This window comes from Carettochelys insculpta, chromosome 22 (genome assembly GCF_033958435.1).
Source record: "Carettochelys insculpta isolate YL-2023 chromosome 22, ASM3395843v1, whole genome shotgun sequence".
Classification (NCBI taxonomy): Eukaryota; Metazoa; Chordata; order Testudines; family Carettochelyidae; genus Carettochelys; species Carettochelys insculpta.
The window spans coordinates 18,273,609-18,298,499 of NC_134158.1; the positions used below are offsets into that span (position 1 = coordinate 18,273,609).

Below are 24,891 nucleotides of genomic sequence, written 5' to 3' on the forward strand. Positions count from 1 at the left end.
GTGTCTCTTCCAGTGGTGCTCCAGCCTGGGCTTGAGTCACTGAGAGACAGAGAGTCCCCCGCTCCCTGTGCGGCTGGTTAGCCCCCCTCCCTGCTGTCCCCAGCATGGCTGAGGCCAGCACCAGCGCACAGGGCAGAGTTCAGGCCATGCTGTGTGGGTGGCCACTGTGTACCTTCACCCCACGGCCTTTTGTGTGCCAGGGCCCAGCTTAGCTGCTGTGCAGCTCTGAAAGGACACACGGTGCCAGGGAGCAGCCTGAGCCCTGCCTCCAAGCGCTGGTGCATCAGCGTGAGAGATTCAGTTAGATAAAGGGGACGTGGGGGAAGGGCTACAGGGTGTGGGGTGGATAGATTAGATATAGGGGTGCATGGGGGTGGATAAGGGGGGTATATACAGAGAGACGGAGGGCGGGGATGGATAGATAGATAGAGGGGTGCCTGGGGATGGCGAGCAAAAGGGGGTGTAGGGAATGGATGGATAAAGGGGGCATGCGTAGGTAGTTAAGGGGGGAGTGGGGTGGATAGATTACATGAAGGGGTGCAGAGGTGGATAGATGATGGGGTGTATGTATGAGAGATGGGGTGTGGAGAGATAGATACAGGGGTACATGGGGATGGAGATGGGTACAGGGGGCACGTGTAGGTGGGTGGATAGAGAGGTAAGGTGGTGTAGACAGAGGTGAGGACAGATAAATAGGTAGCTGGACGATTCATGGGGGTTACTGAGAGAGGCTGGTAGATGGGGAGAACAAGCTGAGATTAGACAGGTGTGTCGGCAGATACACAAATGGAGAAACACACATCTCCTAGAACTGGAAGGGACCTCAGGAGGCCATTGAGTCCAGTCCCCTGCCCTGTTGGCAGGACCAAGCACCAACCCTGACAGTTTTTTTTTTTCCTCTAACCCAGTTGCCCCAGATCCCTAAATGGCCTCCTCAAGGACTGAACTCACATCCCTGAGTTTAACAGGCTAATGCTCAGAAAACGATGCATCTACCCAGCTCTGCAGTCTGGTCTGGGGACCTCTGGGGAGCTGCTGAGTGTCTCAGATTTCCAAAGGGGTCTGTGCCCCATTTGAAATCTTGGGTGGGGGCAGGGCAGTCCACAAATGAAAAAAGGTTGAACCTCCTTTGCCCTGCCCCAGTGGAATCAACTCTGTCCCCATAGACGTACATCTGCCTTCTCCCTCTTGCATCACTGGGCCCAGATGTGTAGCCTCCCAGTTTGGCTGCCATCCAGTTATTCACCTCTGGGCTCCGCTCAGAGGCCGCATGTCCCAGCAGAGCCTGCTGGTGTCCGGACAGAGCTGGCTTCTTGCCCTTTGACTTCCCTGGGCTGGGCCTGGGCACTTGTGTTCTGGAGCCTGGGTCCCAGCTCTGTGTCCAACGGCTGCCACCAGGGGGCAGAACTGACCTGGCTCCCGCCTGGCCCAGGTTCTGGCCAGCAGCTAACTATTTAAATTGGGAGCCAGAGGGTGGGAGGTGGGATCAGGACTCGCCCTATAAAGTCCTTGTGCAGCGACCGGGGACCAAGCCAGGAGCCCAGGGCGAGGGGAGAACACACCACTGTTGCAGGAACCCCAGGGGACGGTGCCACGCGGGGAGGGAGCTCCAGCCAGGAGACATCACGAGGGTCGTGGCACCCAGAACCTGGTGCAATATTGACTGTCTCATGACCATGGCCGGCCGCTGAGTGCGAGTGTCCTGCTGGGGTCAGACGCCATCCCAGATCGGAGGCACCTTCGTTCTTCCCAGCTGCATCTCTTCCCACCTGGGCGCCAGGCTGACTCCATCCTCCCTGCCTTTTCACGGCGCCTGCTCCTTCCTCTTGGGAGGCGCCACAGAGCGTGGAAAACCGGGTCGGGCGACGCTCAGCCGGACGGGTTGGATTGGGTTTCCCGGAGACCGTCTGGGCATCGGTTCCTCTCGCCTGGGCCTTGGAATGCTGGGATCCGTCAAAATGGAATCGCATGAGCTCTCCGAGTGGAATGCGTACTACAGCGAGCCCACGGAGGTACGTCCCAGCCAGGCGTGGGAGGCCCCAGTTCTAGCTCTTAGCCGGATGGGGCTTTGTGGTGTTTTGGGGGGAAGATGGGAATGGAGGTTATAAAAAATTCCTAGCTGGAACGAGGCAGGGCAGGGGAGAATATCCCGCAAAGGGATCTGATTTGAGGAAGGAATGCCAGGATGTGCCTCGAACAGCCACGATGCAGCTGGGTCTGGGGTGTGCACGGCAGAGCAAAGAACACCCCAGGATGGTTCTGTTGCTCAGCGTTTTGCAGTCTCCTGTCCGGCGAAGCATTACAGGTGTTGGCAGGCGGCAAAGGCGTCGGGGCCTGTCCTGCCCACTGACAACTGAAGCTATAATTCCCCAGTGCTGTGGGATGGGAAATGTGCAGAGGGGATGCCCTTGGATAGAGGGCAGTGGGTGCTTGGCTCTGAGCAGAGGGAACTACAAGGATCTGGGGGTTATGTGTGGACCTGTGAGGTTCCCATGAACAACCTCTGTGCCGCTGTAGTCCCCCTCCACAAGCAGAGGGTGGGGGGTTTGCTTTGCTGGGAAACTCTCTTGCGGAACAGTGAGAAGAGGGCAGAGTGGAGCAGGGAAGCAAGAGGCTGGGCAGGGGGCAGCAGCAGGTAGGGTGGGGTGGCAGGCAGGCAGAAGGAACAGGACGCTCCTTCCCTCTCATCTCATAGCACCGTCAGCGCCCCCCCACCAACAGCCCTGGCATCGCTCGCCCCGAGCCATCACAAATGGCCTGTCCCCCAGGCCCCCAAACTGGCCAACAAGCCCTGAGCGGTTCCAAGGGAGCCAGTGCCACTCGCTCGTTGCCACCGGGCCTGGGCCCTGCCCGCTCCACGCCCACGAGGCTACAGATGCAATTTCCTTGTGGTCGCAGGACTCTCCGCTGGGGTTGCCAGCGAAGCCCCCAGAGAGTCTGCCAGGGCTGAGCCTCTCCCCAGCTCCACTGCTCCGAAGGGCCCAAGATGTCCTGGCCAGGCGGGGCTGACCCCAGTGGAAGGAAAGCAGAATTGGGCCCAGCAGCATGGTGCAGGATTGGGCCCGGAACCCCCCCCCCCCACTGCACCTGATGCTAAGCCCATGGCAGCCCAGGAGCCAGATCGGCCGCTCGCCCGAGATCACTTCCCGATCCGGGCCGGGTGCAACGGAGAAGGAAGGTCGCTGCAGCAGGCCGCTGCCCACACTGCGTGAGCTGAGACAGGCCCTGCGTAGGCCATGCTGGTGTAAACACCAGCGCCAGTGTCGGGGGGCTACGCCGGCCTGACGCCACCACAGCGGAGCTCAGAACTGAGCAGCAGGGCACCGGAAACGGGCCTCAGAGCAGAATAGTGCCCCCATCCCGCACACACAGCCCCTGCTGGGACTTAGGGGGTGAGATCAATGGGCCTGAGAGGGGCTGAGGGACCTCACTGAGAGAGAGAGAGAAAGAGAGAGAGAGAGAGAGAGAGAGAAATACCCCACAGGATCTAATCCACTGTCATCATAAACAATGGAGAACTTGTTAGCCCATAGGTAGATAGAGGGTGAGGGCGGGAGAAAGAGACAGATGGATAGTCAGGCAGGCAAACAGACTAGATAAGGTGTGTGTGGGGGTAGATAGATTGATCGATAGACGATGCAGAAGGAGTTTTGCCACAGCAGCAGCTGTATGTAAATAGCAGAAACCCCTCAGGCTTTAGCATCGTAATGACAATTAATCCAATAATCAGTTCATCTCAACAATTAACAGTGAGCAGGTTAGTGTCATTCCCACCACAGCCAAGCGTGGCCCTCAAGCACCGGGGCCCTTGCCAGCGAGCACTTGGGAACCCGCTCCAGGCGCTGGTGGGAAGTGGTTGCTCTGGCCGGCAGATTGTAGGAGGGGTCTCTCCTAGCTCCCACCCCACGCTGCGCTGCGCTGCGCCCCTGGGGTCCTGCAGGTTCTCCTCCGCGTGGTGTCTGGGCTCTCCCTACACATGCTCAGCATCCACTCCTGTGCAGGGGCCTAGTGCCGCACCTGCCAGAGCTCTGGGGGCGGTCTGCTGGCTTTACACGAGGGGAGCGTGGCTCACTGGGTGAGGCCCTACAGTCAGCCAGGGGGCTGACTCACAGGGGCTGGTTGCCACAGCTGCCTCTAGGGTTCCCAGCCAGCACTGGGGGGGTGGGTGGGGAGAACCCTGCCTGCTGGGGGGGTGTCACAGGTATTTCAATGCCATTCTGGCCCCCTCCCATGAGCAGAACCTGCCCCAGTTGGCCTGGGCTGGGTGCTGTGGGGCCAGAGCGGCGGCTGCGGGGGGCACTCCAATCAGAGCCAGGCTGGGGCCAGCTCTCCTGCAGTGACGCCAGCTGGGAGGCGCTGTCCCCAGGGATCACGGCCAGTTGCTCCCTTGGCAAACACGCCAGATGGGAAGGTTCTGTGCAGCAGCAAGAACAAATGCGGCAGGTGACAGGGGAAAGCTGCCACCCAGCAGCCATGCCAGAGGCGGGAGCAAGCGGGAGCCCAGCCCACCTCCAGCCGCGGGGAGGAAAGGCCAGATCCCGACTGGGTGCAAAGCAGGAGTGACTCATTCAGAGTCAGCGGGCAAAATTCCTGTCTGGTGTGAATCAGCGTAATTCCATTGCTGTCAATGGGGCCAAATCCCAGTTGGTGTCAATCCCTAAATTCCAGGGGGCCAGACCCCAAGGCAAGAGGAACGCCGCAGGAGGTAATAGCTGTGTGCTGCATTACAGAGGTGTAAATACCGAAATGCTCTGCTGTCTGAGGGAGGGAGTTCCCATGCCCGGGCATACAATGGCATCTCCCACAACCTGGCATCTGTTACTGTCACGTCCCATCTCCAGGCTTCAGTTTCTCCAACCCCTTTAGTTATGCCCTGTTCTTTGGGGCAGAGACTCTTTCTCGCTGTGTGTCTGGGAGCTGCCCAGCTTGACAGGGCCCTGATCTCAGTCACTGTGTGTCTGGGCAGCGCCCGGCCCGATGGGGCCCTCGTCTCAGTCACTGTGTGTTTGGTGGCGCCCAGCCTGACGGGGCCTTGATCTCGGTCACTGTGTGTCTGGGAAGCACCCAGCCCGACGGGGCCTTGATCTCGGTCGCTGTGTGTCTGGGCAGCGCCCAGCCCGACGGGGCCCTGATCTCGGTCGCTGTGTGTCTGGGAAGCACCCAGCCCGACGGGGCCCTGATCTCGGTCGCTGTGTGTCTGGGAAGCACCCAGCCCGACGGGGCCCTGATCTCGGTCATTGTGTGTCTGGGCCATGTGCAGCCCGACGGGGCCCTGATTGCAGTTGCTGTGTGTCTGGGTGGTGCCCAGCCCGATGGGGCACTACTCTGAGTTACCCATGTAGGTCATTGAGCTAACCCGGCTGCGTTCGGCTTTTCTAGCCTGTGCTGCTCAGGCAATGTAGGAGGGTTTCTTTGTCCAATTTTTGCCACGTGGCAAATTAAGAAGCTGGCAAAAAATGGCAGGCACATCACATGGCCGTAACCCCAGGGGCGCTGGCTCTGGCGGGAGACTGCGTAGACTGGGTGAAAGGGAAAGCCAGGAGACTGGATCGCTTGCGACCCTGCTGCCTTCAGCTCCAGGCCCAGGGGAATTCAAAGGCCGGGAATGGGGGAAACTGACTTTCCCAACGGGGAGCATGTGGGAGCCGAGCCCTGTTCCAGCACCAGAGTAAGCAGCCACCTCTCAGAACGCGGCAGCTCCTTGGAAACTGGCCACCTCCCTTGGAGCTGGTAGAGGCCACATGGATGTACCTGCCTCAGGCTCCCTCCCCTACATAGACTCCCTGGGGTGGCATGGGGCTGGCAGCAATGGGCAGCCTCGCACGGATGCCAGGATCGCAGGACTGCCGCTCCAGAAACCCAGTGTACACAGGAGCGTGAGGGTCTAAGTAGGAGCTGAGCGAGGACAGCCTGGCTTGGAGGCAGGGAGAAATGGGGGTTCTCGGGATCAGTCGCCAATGTGGGGAATCACAGGCCTTTTTATTATTGGCTATGAGACACCGTGAAGAGTCAGAATCTGCCTGTGCCAGGCGCTGCCCAGACACACAGTGACTGAGATCAGGGCCCCATCAGGATGGGCGCCCCCAGACACACAGTGACCAAGATGAGGGCCGTGTTGCCCCTGGAGCTGTGTGGATACAGAGTGAGAGACAGCCCTTCCCTTGAAGACCTCAACACTTAAACAAAAAGACAAAATTATTGACTCTATTTTACAGTTGTAGAAGGAAATGCAGAACGGGTCAGAGACAGCGATAGAACCAAGATATGCTGGAGCCTTACCCAGAACCCCACCTTTTTCTTTGGCTAAACGTCTCAGAGGGGTTGCCGTGCTAGCCTGTAGCTTCACAAAACCCAAGAAGTCCTGTAGCACCTTGCAGACTAACAATTTTATTTATTAGCTAATGAGGTTTCATGGGTCTTACCCACCGAAGCTCATTACCTAGCAAATAAAACGGCTGGTCTTTACCATGCTAGAGGACTGGTTGTTTTTTTCTGGCTAATGGCTGCTTGTATCTAGAATCACAGAAGAGGAGGGTTGGAAGAGACCTCATGAGGTCACCTAGTCCAATCCCCTGCTAGATGCAGAACCAACCCCACTAAATCATTCCAGCCAAGGCTTGGTCAAGCCAGACCTTAAACCCTAAGACTGGAGATTCCACCATTTCAATGTCAGTGTTTCACCATCCTCTTAGTGAAACAGATTTTCCTAAATGTCACCTAGGATTTCCCCCTCTGCAGCTTGAGGCCATTTCTCCTTGTTCTGTCATCTGCCACCCCAAAAAAAGTTATCAGAGAGGGAGCCGGGTTAGTCTGTATCTTCGAGAACAAGGAGAAGTCCTGTGACACCTGATAGACTAACAGGTATTGTGAAGCATGAGCTTTCATGGGCATCTGATGAAGCGGGTCTTTGCCCACGAAAGCTTATGCTTCAAAATATCTGTTAGTCTATCAGGTGCCCAAGAAAGTTGCTACCAAATTCCTCCTCATTCTCTTCTTCTGCACGCTAAATAACCCCAGTTCTCTCCGCCGCTTCTCGTAAGCCCTGCACCCGAGCCCTGGGACCATTTTCCGTGTTCTCTGCTGGTCTCTCTCTTCGTGGTAGGAAATGTTTGAAACGTAATTGGAAAACAGAGCCAGGGGAAGGAGCGGAAGCTCCTGCTGTGGTTTTCTTTCCCTGTTTTCTCATCAGCTGCATTGAAAAATACAACATCTCTTCATTCTTAGCAAGGAAGTCAGGCCTGGGTAGGAGCGAGCTTGAGGCAGTGAGACCAGGACAAACCCCCCACCCCACTTTTATAGACTCAGAGTCCAAGTGTAACCCACATGTCTATGTATGGTTCATGGCCCATGTAGTGGCACCGAGACCACTTCACAGAGCAAGAATGAGGGTTCTCTACAGGCTAAGCTGAGAGCCAGGTGGCTTTTCGCTCAAACTGTAGAGGCACCTGTATGAAGCTCCAGAGATCCCAGGTTTGAGTTGGCTTGTGGGCACCTACACAAAGACACGGTGGACTGCTGTGGTAGCTAACTCAACCTCCTGCATAACACAGTCCTGAGAATGTCTCTTGTTAATTCCCAGAGCTCAGGTTTCAGGAAAGCATCCCAGCCTGAAAAACAAGCAGTCCCGGGGCCTCATAGAGACCAAGACATTTATGGGGTCGTGAGCTTTCCTGAGTAAAACCCACTTGATTAGATGGGTTGGGGTGGCAACTTAGAACGCAGGGTCTATATAACAGCAAAAGAAATTACTAGTCAATTGTAGAAGCGGTGTTAATGAAGCTAATTAAGTCAGGCTGGATGGGTCTCATTCACAGTAGGAGACACATCCAACTTAATTGGCTTCACTCAGATAACAGGTAACTTCTTTTGCTGTTATATAGACCCTGGACTCTGTCATTTCCACTCCACCCCACCTGAGGAAGTGGGTTTTATCCACAAATGCTCACAACTTAGTAAATGTGTGAGCGTCTAAGGTGCCAGGGGACTGCTTGTGGATTCTGAAGTTACAGATTAACATGGTGACCCCTCTGAGACTTATCCCAGCTTGAGTTAAACATTGTCTAATCCCTGACGGCCAATATTCGCTGTAACTTTCTCCAACCATGGCTGGAATAAATTTTGTTGTGCGCATCGAGGCGTGTGTGGACGTGCACCACCGGCAGAAACACACGCTGCCGGCTGTGGGCGATTTGCTAATCAGCTGGGCAGCAGCTGAATCTCTCCTGGGCGGCCGCCCAAGCGCTCAGCTTGCACGGAACCCTGCATTGCGCCCCTGGGTAAATGTTCCAAAGGTTAATTCCCCTCACTGTGAAAAGTTTACACCTTATTTCCAGTCAGAATTGGTCTAATTTCAGCCACCAGCTGGCACGTCCTGGCAGACCTTTTCAGCTAGGTTGGAGGGGGACACAAGGTTCACCATACCTGTAAGACATAATTAGTTCCCTAAACCAGTTCGGTCAGCTCCCCAGTTGCCTACTGCAGTTGTTTCCCAACCTTTCCAGTACCACGGCACACTTCAATAAGACAAATGATTCCACGGCACACCTGCCTTTTTTTCCAGCTGAACGGGTTGCTCGTAAACATCCCATTGACTTACAGTTACTACGGTTGTAAATTTTTAAGAGAGGTTTGCAACACAGTAGTTCACAAACAAGGATCAAATGCATTAATGTTTCAAATCCCCCCCAGACTGCACCCTCTTCAACAGCGAGCACAGACATATTTTCAACATCGGCTCAACGCATGCTAGGGATGTTGAGAGAACGAGTAACCGCTGAAAGCCGACTCCCCTCCCTACCAGCCCGTTGGAGCCAGGACCAGCATTTAAACTGCATCCCATCCTCCCTCCATCCCCCTTGCCACAGCAGGGAGTGGAGGCGGGTTCCCCGCCAGCTCCTTCAGGTCGGGAAGCAGCAGTTCATCTCCCTCCAGGTGCGAATGGGATCCTACAAGGTCGGCACTTCCCCGCAGGATGGCTCTGCAAAGAGCCACAGTGAGGGGAAACTGACGAAAATTTCACAGCACACTCGAGCGGTTCTCACCCGTGTGCCGCCAGTAAAAACCACTGGTCTACTGAGAGCTTTCCCAGGGTGAATTGTCACATCCAGGTGAGTTTGTTCCAGGAGCGGTGCCGCTTTCCCCTTCATGTGAGCAAAGAGGTGCCCAGGCGAGTGGTCGGGACATGTGGTGCCGTCTACACTTTTATCCAAAGCTGTGTCTGTGGGTCCCAGCTCTAGTAAGTCGCTAAAAAAAAAAAAAAACTATTCAGGATCTGTGATGGAAGAATTACCAGGTGCACCATTCAATGAAGTTGTAAAGTAGGGGAAATTATTTATTAATTCTAATTAATTAGGTAAGCAGTAGCCAGTGTACCCTGGAAGCTGAGTGCTAGGGAAGCTGCGCAGGAGATTCAGGTGCTGTCCAGCTGATTCCCAGAGTGCCCACAGCCAGCAGCATTTGTTTCTACTGGTGGTGCTCATCTGCACATGCCTTGGTGCACAGAATAAAATTTATTCTGCCTATGGATGATACAAACTAGAGGGAACCCTGGCAGTAGCCAATTCCAGGGCTTTACAGGTCACAGGACCCACAATCAGGGTCTCACCTTGGTGCAGTTTGTTTTTCTCTATTCTGTACCCGAGTCCTGGAACAGAGGTGGTGACAAAAAGCATGTGAGCCAACCCCACTTTCCCAAGCAGCATCAGTGGCTGGTTCCCTGAAAGCAGCTGTGCCCTTAGATTTGCCTCCAGTTGGCTCTTTTAAGACAGATCCTCACTGTTTGCAACAGCACCTCCTGGGAAGGAACCGGCGTAAACAGCTTAACAAGGAGGCAGCATCTGCAAAGATCTTACAGTGCAGAAAAAAAGGAGCGTGTGGCCAGGGATAGTAGCACCCTCCTGTGACATGTGTCATAATATTATCACCACGGGCACATCCGTGGATGTCACTCAAACAGCTGGGCACCCCCGGAGCGAAGGGGGCGGTGCCTGCTGCGGCGTGTTTGCGTGAAGTAGACATCACACACGTGGATTCGTGCTGCATAACACTGATTCAGGCATATGGCGGTCCTGCTGTTCGGTTTAGCACAAATTTTTTCAGTTCCATGGACAGATTTCGGGGAAGGATTCTTCTCTCCAGCTGAAGTAACGTCAGCCAAGCCAGTGGAATTTTCTGCTCCTCAAAGGGTGTCCAAAGAAGATTCAAGATCTTTGAGGGGTTAGGGGTGGGATTACACTGAAGGAATTCCCAGGGGGCAGCTTGCAAGTGACCAGTGATGGCGGCTTTTGCAGAAGTGGTTTGGTCTAGAGAAGCTGATTTTCCGGTGATTTGAATATAAAGCATGGAGGAAGGGGGCAGGATGCCTGGGTTCTGTTCTCTGCTCTAGGGTGCTGTGAATGGTCTGGTGGTGAAAGCAGGACGGCTGGGAGCAATGTTCCCTCTCGTTTTTTTCCATCCGTGGGTAGAATAAATTGTGTTATGCGCACTGAGGCATGTGCAGATGGGGATCACCAACAGACACACACACTGTCAGCTCTGGGCGGCTGAGGATATTCTCCTAATCAGCTGGTCGGCACCTGATTCTCTCCTGGGTGGCCACCCAAGCGTTCGGCTTACAGGGAATGCTGGCTGGGAGGCAGGATGCGTGGGTTCTATTGCTGGCTGGGAAAGGTCACAGCAGGGGCAAGTGGGGTTTTATGCCCAGCTCTGCCTCTGGCTGGCAGTGTGACCCTGAGAACTGTCCAAGCCTGACCTAGGGCGAGTGGCTTGCCCCTCTCTGCAAGCTGGACAGTTGTAAGGTAACACTACGCTGAGGTGCTTTGAGATCCTTGGTTTGTACAAGTGTCCAGAGCTATGTTCCAGCCACCAAGCCAATAGCACAGGATGGTTATCTTAGCTGGGTAGCTGATGGGAAAAGCTGTTCTTCTGAACTGGGAGCACTCAGGTTGCCTTTCTTTCTTTCTTTCCCAGCTACATTTTCTGTATAATCGTGTCCTCATTTACACGAAGGACTTAGGTTTCTAACATCCAAACCCAACTATGCAGGTGGGGGGAGGTTGTTTCATTTCATATGTATTGCTAAATGTGGAAACTGGCAGCTGAAACATACGGGACCAATGGCTGGCAGAAATCTGCATAGCTCCCTTGGAGTCACTGGGCCAGATCCCAGCTGGTGTCAATGGGCTGTAGCTCCCTTGGAGTCACTGGGCCAGATCCCAGCTGGTGTCAATGAACTGTAGCTCCACTGGAACCCACAGAGCCAATTCCCCAAGTGATTTAAATCCAGGTCACCCCACTGGAGACAAGAGGCCAAACCCTCAGTTGGGGTAAATGAGCTCACTGACACCAAAGGAGCAACACTGCTTTACACCAGCAGATCTGCACCATATGTTCCTGGTGGGCTGATAAGCCAGGCTGGGAAGCGGAAGGCAGCTCAGGGGGTGCCCAGAGAGGAGGGTCTCAGACCCTCAGAACCACAAGACTAGCTTAGAAAGGGTGAGATTTCCCTTAGGGGGTCACCTTTTCCAGTGTGTCTTAAGCAACCCAGCATGGCCAGGCTGTGACTTACACTCAAAGGAAAACAGAGCTGCTCGCTCATCCTGTGACTCCAGGAGCTGGGGCATTCAGGACCACACCAGCTCCCCCAAGAGGATCATGAGTGTTGTCATCAGTCTCAGGGTTTTTAGGCCTCTCGGGGACGCGGTGCTGCAGCGATGCCCTGCTTCGTCTCCAAGTGTGGTCCGTGGGCCCCCCAGGGCTCCATGGCCATCTTGCAGGTGGGCCATGGGCTCCGGACTTGCCCTGCCCCCACACAATGGGGAGCCCCGCCCTGGCTCTCCAGCCCCTTGCCCCGCCCCACGTTACAGCTGCAGGTCCCTGTTGTTACGCTCCACTCAACTCGTATGAACAATTTAGTCTTTAAGGTGTTTCGAAAGAAGCGACGGCATTTTGTCATCGGGGGAGGCGGCTTGGGGGGCCACGGAAAGGTTTGCATTGAGCGGGGCAGGCCAAAAAGTTTGAGAACTGTTGCCCTAAACGAAGTCTCTTCCAAGGGCACAGCTGTCTGTGGGGTGGCCGGTCTGTGCTTGAGGGTGTCTGGTTAATTGCAGGGTGTGGGCACAGCTTTGCTAGGCACGGTGGCCAGCTGGGGGTGCTATCTCCAGTACCACATCCTACCTCTGCCTTGTGAGTGTAGCATGTGGGGGGGGGGCTTGCCCAGCAGCAGGTTAAAGACTCTTCTGCCACTCAGGGGAGGGCCAGGGAGAAGCTGGTGTCCTGGCGGGCCTCCCCCAGCTTACGCTAGAGCTGGGAGCAATGTCCAAGGCTGTGGGGTGAGCTGCTGCGGAGGGGAGAATAGCTCTGGTGTTTGCTTTGCACAATCACTGCGTCTGCAGCCCTGTTTGGAAAGGATTTGGGGCCGCAAGAAACACCGACATCCAGCCCGGTGGCCGTGGCTCCAGGTGTTGCCACACAGGCCCGCCCGGCCGCCCGGCCACCCACCCACGAGCTTGGTGCATGGGGCCACGTGGGTGGCAGTCATGCGGTGTGCTGAGGGTGTGGGGGTCACACCCACCAATGCAGGAGGTCCTGATGGCACTGGGATTCCTGCTGGGCAGGGAGCAGTGGTGCCTGGTAACAGTAACTATAGTGATGTGAAGATTAGAGATGATCCATCCATCCAGTGCCATACATGCCTGCCATCCGTTTGTCTGTCTGTCCATCCAGCCATCGCCCTGCATGCCTGTCATTGGTCTGTTTGTCCATCCATCCATCCACCTATGCCTCCCATACATGCTTTCATCTGCCTGTCTGTCTAGCCAATGCAACTAATCTGCCATACACCTCTCCTCTGTCTGTCTAACCAGCCCTCCATCCCTATACACACCCTTCTTCTGTATGTCTGTCCTTCTAGCCCCATAACACCCCATCTATTTGTCTATATGCCCATCCATCTGTCCATTCATCCGCATGCACCTTATTCATCTATCTGCCCATCCATGCACCCACATACACCCCTTTTATCCATTCATCCATCCATCCATTCAATTTGTCCATCTACCCAATCAAGTACACCCCCATCTATCTGTCTCTGTTCATGCCCACATGCCATGTCTATCATCTGTCTAGTCACCACCATACATGGCATTCATCTGTCTGTCTGTCTAGCCATCCATCCATCCTCTCACCTTTCATCTGTCCAGAGAGCTAGCTCTCTGCAGGCTCCGAGTGAACGCCTCCTGACAACTACCTGGGAGACACTCGGAGGTGTCCACGTAAATGCAGTTTACTCCAGCTTTGCTTATGTATTCCATGGATGCAGCAGGGTCACAGTGATCTACTTTGGCTGGCATTGGATGCAAATCACCATGGGGAGAGAAATACGCTTACCAGTGTTGTTAGTATTGTGGGAGTACAAAGAAACTAGGACTCTGCTTAAACTGCCCTCGGTTTAAAAGAGCCTCATTAAGGCAGGGGCTTGAATCCCAGAGCCCTGTGATGATGAGAAGGGTGGGGGCAGGTACCCCAAAATGGAGGCTGCACCCCCTCGCTAGCATGGTTCAACCTGTTCTTCCTCTCTCTTCCTTCAAAAACTTGAGTGATTTGGCTTCACTAGCAGCCCCTTCACTAGGGCCAGTGCTCCGTGAGAGCTGAAATCACTTAAGATGGGGAAGGTTTTCCACCCAGCCTGCAAAGAGCTGAAAATTACTCAGAGACCGACATGCAGAGCTCCCAGCAGAGAGGCAGGGGGCAGCCAGCTGGTGAATGAGTAGCTGGTGAGGCACAGACATGCACCCAGCAGCCAGCAGGGTGGCTGGCAGAGAGGGACTGGCCAAGCAGTGGTGTGAATAAGGTGCCAGGGTGCCAAGGGGATGCACTCTGCAGATGTTCCTCTGAACTCTGGCTCTGTGCTGATCCAGGACAGCAACTGTACGTAGGCTGCAGAGAATCGCTGGGCACCTGAACAAGACTAAAGCGGCGGGAGCTGGAGCTCTCAGGCCCCTTTGAAAAGCTGCAGAGCGCTCTGGTACCTCTCTGGGCACAGCTCTGGGGGAGGAGGGAGGGGCTGATTGCCCTAAGCCCCGCCCCTTCACTTTGACCCCACCCCTTTCAGGGCAAGTAGCTGGACCCCCCTTTCCCAGGCCAGTGGTAGCTGTCAGCACTGTAGACTTCTCAGGACAGGTCTTTCACTCATGGGTTATGTTCACAACCCCTGTTTGTGCTGTTTTCCCAAATTAACTTTTCTGGAGAGTTTCTTTTCTACACCCTGTGCTGGCGAGCAGGGAAGCATTGCCTCCCCGAGGCATTGGGGGCGGGGTGTGAATTTCCCAAGTTACTGGGAGGGGCTTGAACTGATTCTGTGCTGGATGGATGGATTCTGAATACTGAACCCAGCCCTGGCTGCTGCTGGCCTCACCCGCCAGAAGTGTTACATTTCTCACACCCACCATATAATCCCTTCTCCCTAACCTTGCTAGCCAGCAGAGCAGAATCTGGACTAACTAGATGAAAAAGTTTCCTTAGACACTTCCCAGACATACAAAGACTACCCAGGCCTTGTCCAAGGCCAGACAGGCTCCCTGCGCTGGCCGTACAGCCCTCACCCACTCACCTTCCCCACTGGGCTGCAGACAGCGAGTGCCTGGGACAGGATCTCCCAGCTGCGTGACACGAGGCTGACGCAAGGACGGGGAGATAGGCACGGAAATGCAATCAGGCAGCCGTGAAATGAGAAGCTGAACGGGAACGGGGCGAGGGGAGGGTGTCAATATTTGCACTGGCAACTAATAACACCAGCCGGCTCAACGGGCCCAAACCTGGGCTCTTTACCTCGCCTCTCAGCCCTGCCCCTCACACTGTGCCTCAGTTTCCCTTTTGTAGAATGGAGCTAATGATACTGGCCAGAGGGGAGTTGCAAGGTTGATTCTGATAATATTTGCAGATCAGTCAGTCTGGCTTCACACACAGTCCCCAGCGGCCTCCCCAGCTCGGCTGCTATCTCCTTGGGTGACCATGAGCCAGGCCCTGAATCTCCCCAGACCTTAGCTCCCTCTCCCTCCAGTGCAAATAATGATCCTTCCTTTGTCTGCTCAGGCTGTGAGGACTTTAGGCAGATACTATCTCTAGCTCTGTGCCTGTGCAGTGCCCAGAACAGCAGCCCCAGTATCAGTCTGTGTGTGTATGGGCAATGCATGGCCCAATGAGGCCCTGATCTCAGTCATTGTGTATCTGGGCAGTGCCCGGCCCGATGGGGCTGTGATTTCAGTCACTATGTATCTGGGCAGCACCCGACCCGATGGAGCCCTGATCTTGGTCACTGTGTGTCTGGGCGGTGCCCGACCTGATGGAGCCCTGATCTTGGTCATTGTGTGTCTGGGCAGCACCCGGCCCGACGGGGCCCTGATCTCGGTCGCTGTGTGTCTGGGCAGCACCCGGCACGACAGGGCCCTGATCTCAGTCACTGTGTGTCTGGGCAGCACCTGGCCAGATAAGGCCCTGATCTTGATTGGAACCTCTGCATGTTATCCTACTATTACTACTAACAATCATTTGTGATGGTTAAAAATTTAAGAATCAGGAGAGGGAAAATAAATGAGCGATCTGGGCTTTGAGAATAATGAAAAGGCTAATGAGTGGCTTGATGGATGGTGGATGGTAGAATGGTGGATTTTTGCTCAGACAAAACCCAAGGTCATTGAGGGTGTTGGAATGACACAGAGGATGACTAATAATTGTAAATAATAATAACAATGAACAACCCCCTGCTCTCATCTGGCTCTTTTCATCAGCAGAGCTCAAAGTGCTTTACAAAGCAGGTGATTACACTTATTCCCACTCTACAGAGGGGAAACTGAGGTCCAAAGAACCTCACATCTGTAACCTGACGCACAGGGTGTGTTATGCATCCTGCACTGTGCCTGACCCACAGCGGGCGAGAGTCTACCACAGCTGCCAGATACTGAAGTTACTCCTTTAGCTCCAGCTGGAGACACAGCTTGTTAGGTGCTGCTGAGCTAAGAGAAGTCAGCTCTGTAAGGTGGAAGAGCCCATGAGATGCAACGGCAGAGCAGGGTAGGGATCACTGGGTGCAGTTCAGGAATAATTGCGGGGGTGGGTTTTCTGGTTCCTTCTGGACAGAAAGGCTCTGGCTGTTTCCTGCAGCACTGAGTGGTCCAGAAACACAGTCAGACCCCACGACTGTCCTGGAAGAAGGAACCTAGGTAGCAACCCATTCTGCCCTGGTCACTAGGCTGAGCTTGGGCAGGGAGAGCCCATCTCACAGGGGGAAATTCAAGGAGTTGGGCTTGTGCCACCCAGGGAAATGCTGGCCACGGGGGAATCCATCATCTGGGGAAGCCCCAGGACGTGCAAGAGCCTGCAAAGCTAAGGGACAATGTTGGCACAAGGACAACAGGACTCAGCTCGCCAGGGATCAATGGAGGGTGGAGGTAGGAAGGAGTTTCCCAGCTATCAAAGGAGGGAGTGTCTGGAGCATTGTTCAGACACACAGTGACCAAGATCAGGGCCCCACCGGGCCAAGCGCCACCCTGACAAATAGCGAGATATATATTCCTGACTCAAAGAGCCTACAACCCAAATAGGTGAGGGTGTGGCAGGAAACTCATGCCCAGTACCTTAAATCGTAGTCTTCTGAGTGCCAGCTCAGTGCCCCTTCCCCTGGGCCATGATTCCTTCCTGGTTACAGGAAACTAACATTAGCATCTTCCAGGGAGCCCCGATATTTGCTGCCCCTGACCTGAAATTCACTCGGGGCAGGTGGCTGCATCTGCCAGGTGCCTCCAATGAGCCAATCAAGGAGAGCTGCCAGAGGCATCCCATGGTGCAGCGGAGCTGGCAGAGCAAGCTCATTCCAGGACACTGCTTAACCCTCCCGCTGGCCGGCTAACCAACCAGGCGGGTGGCTGGCCCCTGCCCACCGCGGGCTAGTCCACACTCCCAGTGCTGGTGGCTTGGCTGCTGGCTGGTGGATGTGGGTGCTCATGGCTGGGGGAGCACGTGTGTGTCATAGGCAGCACCATGCGCACATGCCTACACAGCTGCTGACATGGGCACGCACACGCACTCCCCATTCCTGGCCAGATGCATTCTGGGGTTTGGTCCCACCTGAAGCATTAGAGAACTACCTCCGCAGGCTCGGCGGAGCAGGTGGAGCGGGGGCTGGGAGATGACCCAGTGGATCTGGCCCAAGTGTTCAGACTCTGATGGCCAGTGGGGAGGGGAGTTCCCCTGGGTTCTCACTGCTTCTCTGGGTGGGGAAGGGTGTCGAGCGGTTAGAGTGGGGTGTGGGGAGGGCTGTTGGATCCCTTTTCCCACTCCGGGAGGGGAGCCGGATGACGTGGTTGCGGTGGTGGGGGGAGGAGAGCCAGGACTCCTGAGATCCGTTCCCAGCGCTGCGACTGACTCTTTGGAGGACTTGGGCAGTAAGTCCCTCCCTAATGCCGTGCCTCAGTTTCCCCCTTTGCAGCCCAGGGGTGATGATATCGACCCATCTCCTGGGGGAAGATCCATGCATGTCTGTCAGGAGCTTTGGGCCCCAGAGCGCAGCCCATGCTGACGGGCTCCTTCTCTTTGTGGCCAGAGAGGATTGTGTGTGTGGAGTGGGGTGCGTAACCTCACCTGTCCATGGGCCCAGAAGGGCTGGAGCTCCACTCCCTCCACCCCCAGCTTCCCACCATTCTTTCTGCAATGGTTACAAGTCATCAGAGCACCTGCAGAGCTCTGGCAAGAGCTGTCTCTGGGCCAGGGTCAGATGGGGAGGAGAGTCCCTCAGGCATGGGTGGTGCAAAGGGACACCAACTGGGAGCAAGGCCCATTTAGTTGCGCACTGGACAGACCCACTGACCGAGATCAGGGCCCTGTAGGGCCGGGCGCCCCCAGACACACAGCGACCGAGGTCAGGGCCCCGTTGGGCCGGGCACTTCCCAGACACAGTGACTGAGATCAGGGCCCTGTCATATGGGGTTGTCCCAGTGTATTTAAAAAGAAGGGACTGTTTCCTTAGCACACTCCATCCCTCCACCTGACATTATTAGGGACCCCGCTGCGCTTCCAGAGTGACTGGAGCCGTGTTTTGGCCAACAGACTTTCTGCAGCTCAGTGATTCTTTGCCAAGCCCAGCTGCAGGTTCAGCTTTTGCATGGAGTTGGGAATACAGTGACCAGCGCTGGTAGGGACAAGCAGATGGAATTTCTGCTCTGAGCTGGGGCCATATCCGCCGGAAGCGAGAGAGGACGGAAGACATGGATGTATTGGGTGGTTTCAGGGTGACCAAGAGCTGCTAAGGTGATCTGGCTGTGCAAAGGGCTAGGATGCGTCAGGTGTGGTATTTCCAGTAGCTTCAAGGTCAGTACCATTTTGCAAGGTCCTGGCGGCACTCCGCTGGAATCCTGTGTGCAATTTACAGCTCCCATGTTTAAGAAGAATGAATTCAAACTGGCAAGGGCGACTGGTGAGGGAAGTTCCAGGCAGGTGCCAGGCACCCCACACCAGCCAGATGCCCTGCCCCGCCCTCTCTCCACCCCATTTTAGCCCCTGTTCCGTCCTGGCCTCACCACTGCTCTGTCCCCTGCCCACACCTGCTCCATCCCTGCTCACACCTGCTCCACCCCAGCCCACCTCTTCCTCCAGAAGGAAGTGACTGATGGTGAGTGCGGTAGGGGGGTGGGTGCTGAGGGGTCTGTGCCACCCCTTGTGCAACCCCCACGCTTCCCCCCTGCAGACCAGGCCAGCTGCAGAGAAGGGTTGTGGGGAGGATCCAAGGAAAGAAGAACCTTCTTTGCCTGTGTAGCCTGGCCAAAGGCAGGCTGAAGGGAGATGTGATTCCAGGACTAGCACCAGGGAGTGGGAGGGCTTACGTGCATTAAATGCCAACAGTGACGCTAGATCCAATAGACATCTACTGGCCATCCACAAGGATCAGCTTGAAATTAGAGGATGGTTTCTAAACCTCCAAGGACTGAAGTTCTGGAGCACCTTCGCAAGGGGAGCAGTGGTGGCTAAATGCCTCCCTGGCTGTAAGACTGGGCTTGATAAGTTTCTGGAGGGAAAGGTGAGGTGGGCCCGCCTGCGGGGGCATGTGGCTAGAGACAGGATGCTGGGTCACTGCACAGAATTTTTCCCCCTGTGTCCAGCAGGTGGGTCGCGTGCACACGCTCATGGTTTAACTGCCTTGCCAAATTTGAGGGCCGGATGGAACTTTCTGCCAAGTCAAAATGGCTCAGACTTGGGGAGGTGATGGTGATGGTGATGGAGGTCACCTTTCTACGCAGCATGGGACGCGGGGTCACTGGCAGGCTTCAGCTAAAGCAAATGGTGGATTTTCTGCAGCGTGAAGTCCTTAAATCATGATTTGAGGACTTCAGCACCTCAACCAGAGGTTAGGAGTCTCTTGCAGAAGCAGGTGGGTGAGGTTTGGTGGCTTGTGATGTGCAGGGGTCATAGAAAATAGAATCCTAGAGCTTTAGAACTGGAAGGGACCTCCAGAGGTCATCAAGTCCAGTCCTCTGCCCTCATGGCAGGGCCAAGCACCATCTAGACCGCCCCGACAGATGTCTGTCTAACCTGTTCTTAAATATCTTCAGTGATGGAGATTCCACAACTTCCCCAGGCAATTTATTCCAGTGCTTAACCACCCTGACATTGAGGAACTTTTTCCTAATGTCCAACCTAAACCTCTCTTCCTGCAGCTTAAGCCCATTGCTCCTTGTCCTATCCAAGCCAAGGAGGAGAATTTTTCTCTCTCCTCCTTGTGACACTCCTTTGGGTATTTTAGGAGGTTAGATTAGATGATCATGCTGGCCCTTCTGGCCTTAAAGTCTGAGTCTGTGAAAACTCTAAAGGACAAAATGCCTTTGAAAACCAGCTCCCAGAGTTGGTTAATGTCCAAAGCAACCATAACAAAGCCATGTGCACAGCTCAATGCGCGCAATTTACACGACAAGGACAAAGCTGCCTGTACAGCAACCTTCATGCCTACATACACAACATGGAGATACACATCTCCTAGAGCTACAAGGCACGTTGAGAGGTCATTGAGCCCAGCCCCCTGCACTCACAGCAAGACCAAGCACCATCCCTGGCAGAATTTTTTTTCCAAATGTATTTGCCCCAGACCCTAAAAGGTGTCCTCTGGGGTTCAACTCACAACCTGGGTTTGCAAGGCCAGTACTCAAACCACTGAGCTATCCTGATGAGCATGTATCTACAAATCCAGACAGAGAAGGAGATGGAGAAGTTATCCCCAGGGTTGGCCCACTCTGACCATTTTACCACAAATCGCACAATATTTTCTAAAAGCTTCAGCTTCCAGAGTAACGGGGGTTCAGAGAGACTTTCAGGTTTTGCTCAGCAAACTAAGTAAATGGGTTTCTTCTAGTCAAGCAGTAGGACTTTTTTTGGGAACGACCAGACTAGGGACTTTCAAATGTTTGGGGTTGGCCGTGCTACATTCTGCTCGTCGGGGAATGTTGTGAGGCAGAGTTCCGGGTTGCCACATTCTTCCCAAGAGGTGACCACAGGGGATCTTGGCATGGAGCCCTGGACTGATGGATCCTGTGGAGATAAAATGGGGGTTTCGCTCATGAAAGGTTCACGTTTTCATCACAAAACCAACACAAAAGGGGACCGGTGACCCTCACGTCACAAGAAGGACTAGTCAGGGCCTGTGAAGTGCTGCTAGAGTGCATGGCAGGGCCAGAGGGAGCCTGGGAGGCTGGAAGTGATCTAGGAGAGTATGACTCAGCTGGGCAGCAGGGCCCTGTGAGTTTCGGATGAGAGTTTCAAAGGTGAGGTAGAGCCTGGGGTGCACGTGAGTGAGCCTTTGCTGTGGGCTAAGTGAAGGCTCAGGAATCTGGTTTGCGTCAGGAGGAAAGCGTGGTGGGTTCTGCCATAACTCAAATCACAGAAAAATCAAAGCTGCCCCCAGAGCATCCGTTGAGTGAAGTCACCGCATCCATGTCAAGGGCTGTGCTGCTTTTACCTGGCATCCTTCTAAACCAGTAGAGTCCTAAAGGCTCAAACACAGGGCCTAGATCAACCCTTCGGCCACACACACGTGTAGTGTCTCAAACCTCAGCCCCGTCAGACCCCATGTTTCCCGAGCTGTTTTCTGAATGCCTGGTAACTTCAACATCACATCGTTATGTTTGAATGAGGGTTTCTTCCTCACAGCTCATCTATCTACCTTTCTATCCATCCCCATTCACCACCTCTATCTATCTACCTATCTATCTATCGGGGATATATGGAGGATAGATAGATAGATACATAGATAGACAGATAGATAGCCCCATACTCTTCCCCCACCCACCCCAGTGCAGTGAAGAACCTGTTGGGTGCCACGGCCTCATGACCTCTGCAGAGCAGTGAGCCCTGCTAGGGGTCTTTCCTGGCTGCAGGGTATCCCACCTGTCTGATTTGCCCTCTCTGAAGCCAGGTCAGCAACTGTCTTTAAATTTGCCCCGGGCTATTTATTCTCCGGACAATGTCTTGGCAGACTCAGAGCTTTCCAACGGAGGGTCTCAAAGCATCATTGTATGAAGAGAGGAGTCGGGGCACAGAGGGGATTGTCCCTCCATATCCAGCGTTAGTGAGACTGACACCAGATCCTGAGTTCCAGCTTGGGGGACTGCATTTTAAAAGGGATGTTAGCAAATTGGCGAGGGTGCAAGAAAAACCGCAGGGGCTGGAGGAAAGGCCTGTGGGTGACAGACTTGCAAAGTTCAGGCGGTGTAGGTGATCAGAGAAAAGATTGAGAGGGGACTTCGCTGGTGTCTAAGTATCGACTCGGTGAGAAATCTCCCAGCCCTGGAGAAAGGCAGAACCGGTAGGAAATCAGGACCATGGGCAGATGACTGACCACAAGAACAAACAGCCCAGAGAGGTGATGGTTCTCCAGCACTTGGTGTCTTCCAAACTAGCCTGGCAGCCTCCCTGGAAGACACTTCAGGCAAACAGGGTAGGGATCACTGGGTGCAGTTCAGGAATAACTGGGGGATCTCCTGGTTCCTTCTGGACAGAAAGGCTCTGGCTGTTTCCCACAGCACTGAGTGGTCCAGGAACACAGTCGGGGCCATGACTGTCCTGGAAGAAGGAACCGAGGTAGCAACTCATTCTGCCATGGTCACACCAGCATCCAGCAGAGCTTAGCCCACCAGGCAGCTTTTCATCACAGGATGGCAAAGTGCTTTGCAGACCTGTGGCCAGTTTGCAATCGGAACCCAGGACTCCTGGCTCCCTGGCTTGTTCCTGATACGCTGTGCAGCGTGTCTTACGGCTTAGGACTTGACTTAAACCCTTGTTCTCCGAGTGCAGAATAGGTAATCTACAAGTCTCCTCGACTTCACTCTGTCTTGGGACAAAACTTCTAGCTGACCTCAGGAGTACCCCAAGCTGTTGTCCCTCATTCTCAGCAGATCTTCTCCACGTTGGCCGAGGTCTTCCTCCTTTGCATTTTCCTTGAGAGTTCCACTGGAACCTGATGGAAATCCCACTGAGACTGAGTGCAGCTTTTCCATTGATTTCACTGGGCTTCCAACCAGGCCCCAGTAGAGCTGCAGGCTGTGTAACTTAGTAACACTCAACAACACAGGCAGAAAACACACAGGGTGAGTGAGCGAGGTGGCACCAAACGCATTGACTGGCAACAGGACAGCACTCATAAATGGAACTCAATAGCCCTTCCCACCAAACCCTATCTAGTGTAAATAGCAGGCGCTGTTCTTACACCTGAGAACTCGATCCTAGTTTGTGCGATACTAAGCTGTTTGTTTAATAACCTCGGCCTTAAAGGTGAGCTGAGAAAGTGACAAAATACTGGGTCTGTGGCCTTTCTGTTTCTCTGGCCGTAAGCGTGAAGGAGAAGCCAGCTGGCTCGTGAAGCTGGTTTTGCTGGGCCTTTTCCACGTTAGAAATGGTGATCTTGCGACGGGGGGATGGATTCTGTTTGCGGCTCCTGTGGTGTAAATCTGGAGTCACTCCTAATATGAAAGGGGTAAGGCCTGGATTCTGATCACAGCTCCGCTGGTGTAACTCTGGAACGACTCCACTGAAATCAATAGAGTTAGAACCTAATTTTGGCCAGAGTTCCACAGGTGTAAATGGGTGTGAATCCAGATACATTCCAGTTTACACAAGATCAGAATAACATCAAAATGGCCATACCACAGGTCCATCTAGCCCAGTGTCCTGTCTGCTGACAGTGGCCAATGCCAGATGCCCCAGAGCGAGTAAACAGAACAGGTAATCACCAAAGTGATCCCTCTCCTGTCATCCATTTCCAGCCTCTGACAGAGGCTAAGGACACCATCCCTACCCATCCTGGCTAAAAAATATTGATGGACCTCACCTCCATGGATTCACCTAGTCCTTTTTTGAACCCTGTTCAAGTCCTGGTCTTCAGATTCCAGCGCTTTATATTACACACTACTACAGGGTAACCTGCTACAGCTCATCCCTTTCCCGGCCCCTCGGGGCCACATCTAGCCTTTGATTGCACTGATACAAACCAGGAGCAACCCCAAGGTGACCATATTTCCCCTAGTGTAGCTAAGAGCAGAAGGCAGCCCTGAGTGCGTGAGTTTACTGCCTTGCATCGTGTAACTGACCCCCTTGACTAGGTCATGCTGGGACTAAGCCGAAGCGAAGCCCTCCATGGCAGTTGCGTGACTCACTCAGTCCGTTGTCTTCCCATAGGTCTATCCATCTGTGAGCACCATGACCTCCAGCCTGGGACCCATGAATACCATCAACTCCTACATGACGCTCAACTCACTCAGTTCCCCCAGCTCCATCAACATGAGCTACCAGAGCGGCAGCCTCAACAGCCCTTCCCTCTCTGGGCTGACCAGCTCCACCAGCCCCATTGGCCTTCCCACTGTGACGTCGCCAGTCAGCCCTGTGCTGACGCCACTGGGGGCTCAGGCACCTACCATCAACTCCCTGTCCCCCTACCCGAACGTGAGCCAGTCTCTGGCCCCCCTGGGGTATCCAGCCTCAGGCATCAACCGGCCCAAGGAACTCAACAAGTCATACCGGCGCACACTGACTCACGCCAAGCCCCCGTACTCCTACATCTCTCTCATCACCATGGCCATCCAGCAGGCCCCCAGCAAGATGCTGACCCTCAACGAAATCTACCAGTGGATCATGGACCTCTTCCCGTACTATCGGGAGAACCAGCAGCGTTGGCAGAACTCCATCCGCCACTCGCTCTCCTTCAACGACTGCTTCGTCAAAGTGGCCCGCTCCCCCGACAAGCCCGGCAAAGGCTCCTACTGGGCCCTGCACCCCAATTCCGGCAACATGTTCGAGAATGGCTGCTACCTACGGCGCCAGAAGCGCTTCAAGATCGAAGACAAGGCCAAGAAGCCCAACGCCAAGCCCTCTGGCGCCCAGGAGCCAGCTCCCAAGCACCCTGAGCGGCTGCAGGAAGGGCAGAGCCCCAACACGGCTTCCGAAGGGGCTGAGTCGGGCCACTCCGATGCCTCCCACGGTTCTGAGGAGCAAAGGGGCCTGGTCCCGTTGGACTGCTCTGGTGTTCAGGGCTCCTCCCCAGCCTCTGAGGCCTCCCCCATCTCTCAGCCCATGAATAGCCACTACTTCCCCACCTCCATCACCAACCTAGACCTCCCAAATGACCTCAAAATGGACCCTCAGTACAACTTCAATCACCCCTTCTCCATCACCAACCTGATGTCCTCTGAGCAGAGCCACAAGATTGACCTGAAGGCCTATGAGCAGGCCATGGCCTACAGTGGCTACAGCTCCCCTGCTGTGCCAGAAGGCAAACACGCCTATGAGACGGCCACCTCACTCAGCGAAACTGGCTCCTACTACCAGAGCCTGTACAGCCGCTCGCTGCTCAACGCCTCGTAA

The 24,891-nt window shown here is 54.7% G+C and overlaps 1 protein-coding gene across 1 annotated transcript; it reads left to right on the forward strand.

The window, feature by feature from the left end:
* The first annotated feature begins 1,940 nt into the window (after positions 1-1,940).
* On the forward strand, positions 1,941-24,891 carry FOXA3 (forkhead box A3). Its single transcript, XM_075016548.1, has 2 exons — positions 1,941-2,012; positions 23,710-24,891. Exons 1-2 carry the CDS (start codon positions 1,941-1,943, stop codon positions 24,889-24,891), a joined length of 1,254 nt encoding a protein of 417 aa, XP_074872649.1.

Excerpts from the sequence above, each read along its gene's own strand:
- FOXA3 (XM_075016548.1), top strand. The coding sequence starts at position 1,941 with ATGCTGGGATCCGTCAAAATGGAATCGCATGAGCTCTCCGAGTGGAAT. Across the intron at positions 2,013-23,709 it reads ACTACAGCGAGCCCACGGAG|GTCTATCCATCTGTGAGCAC; the intron begins GTACGTCCCAGC and ends GTCTTCCCATAG.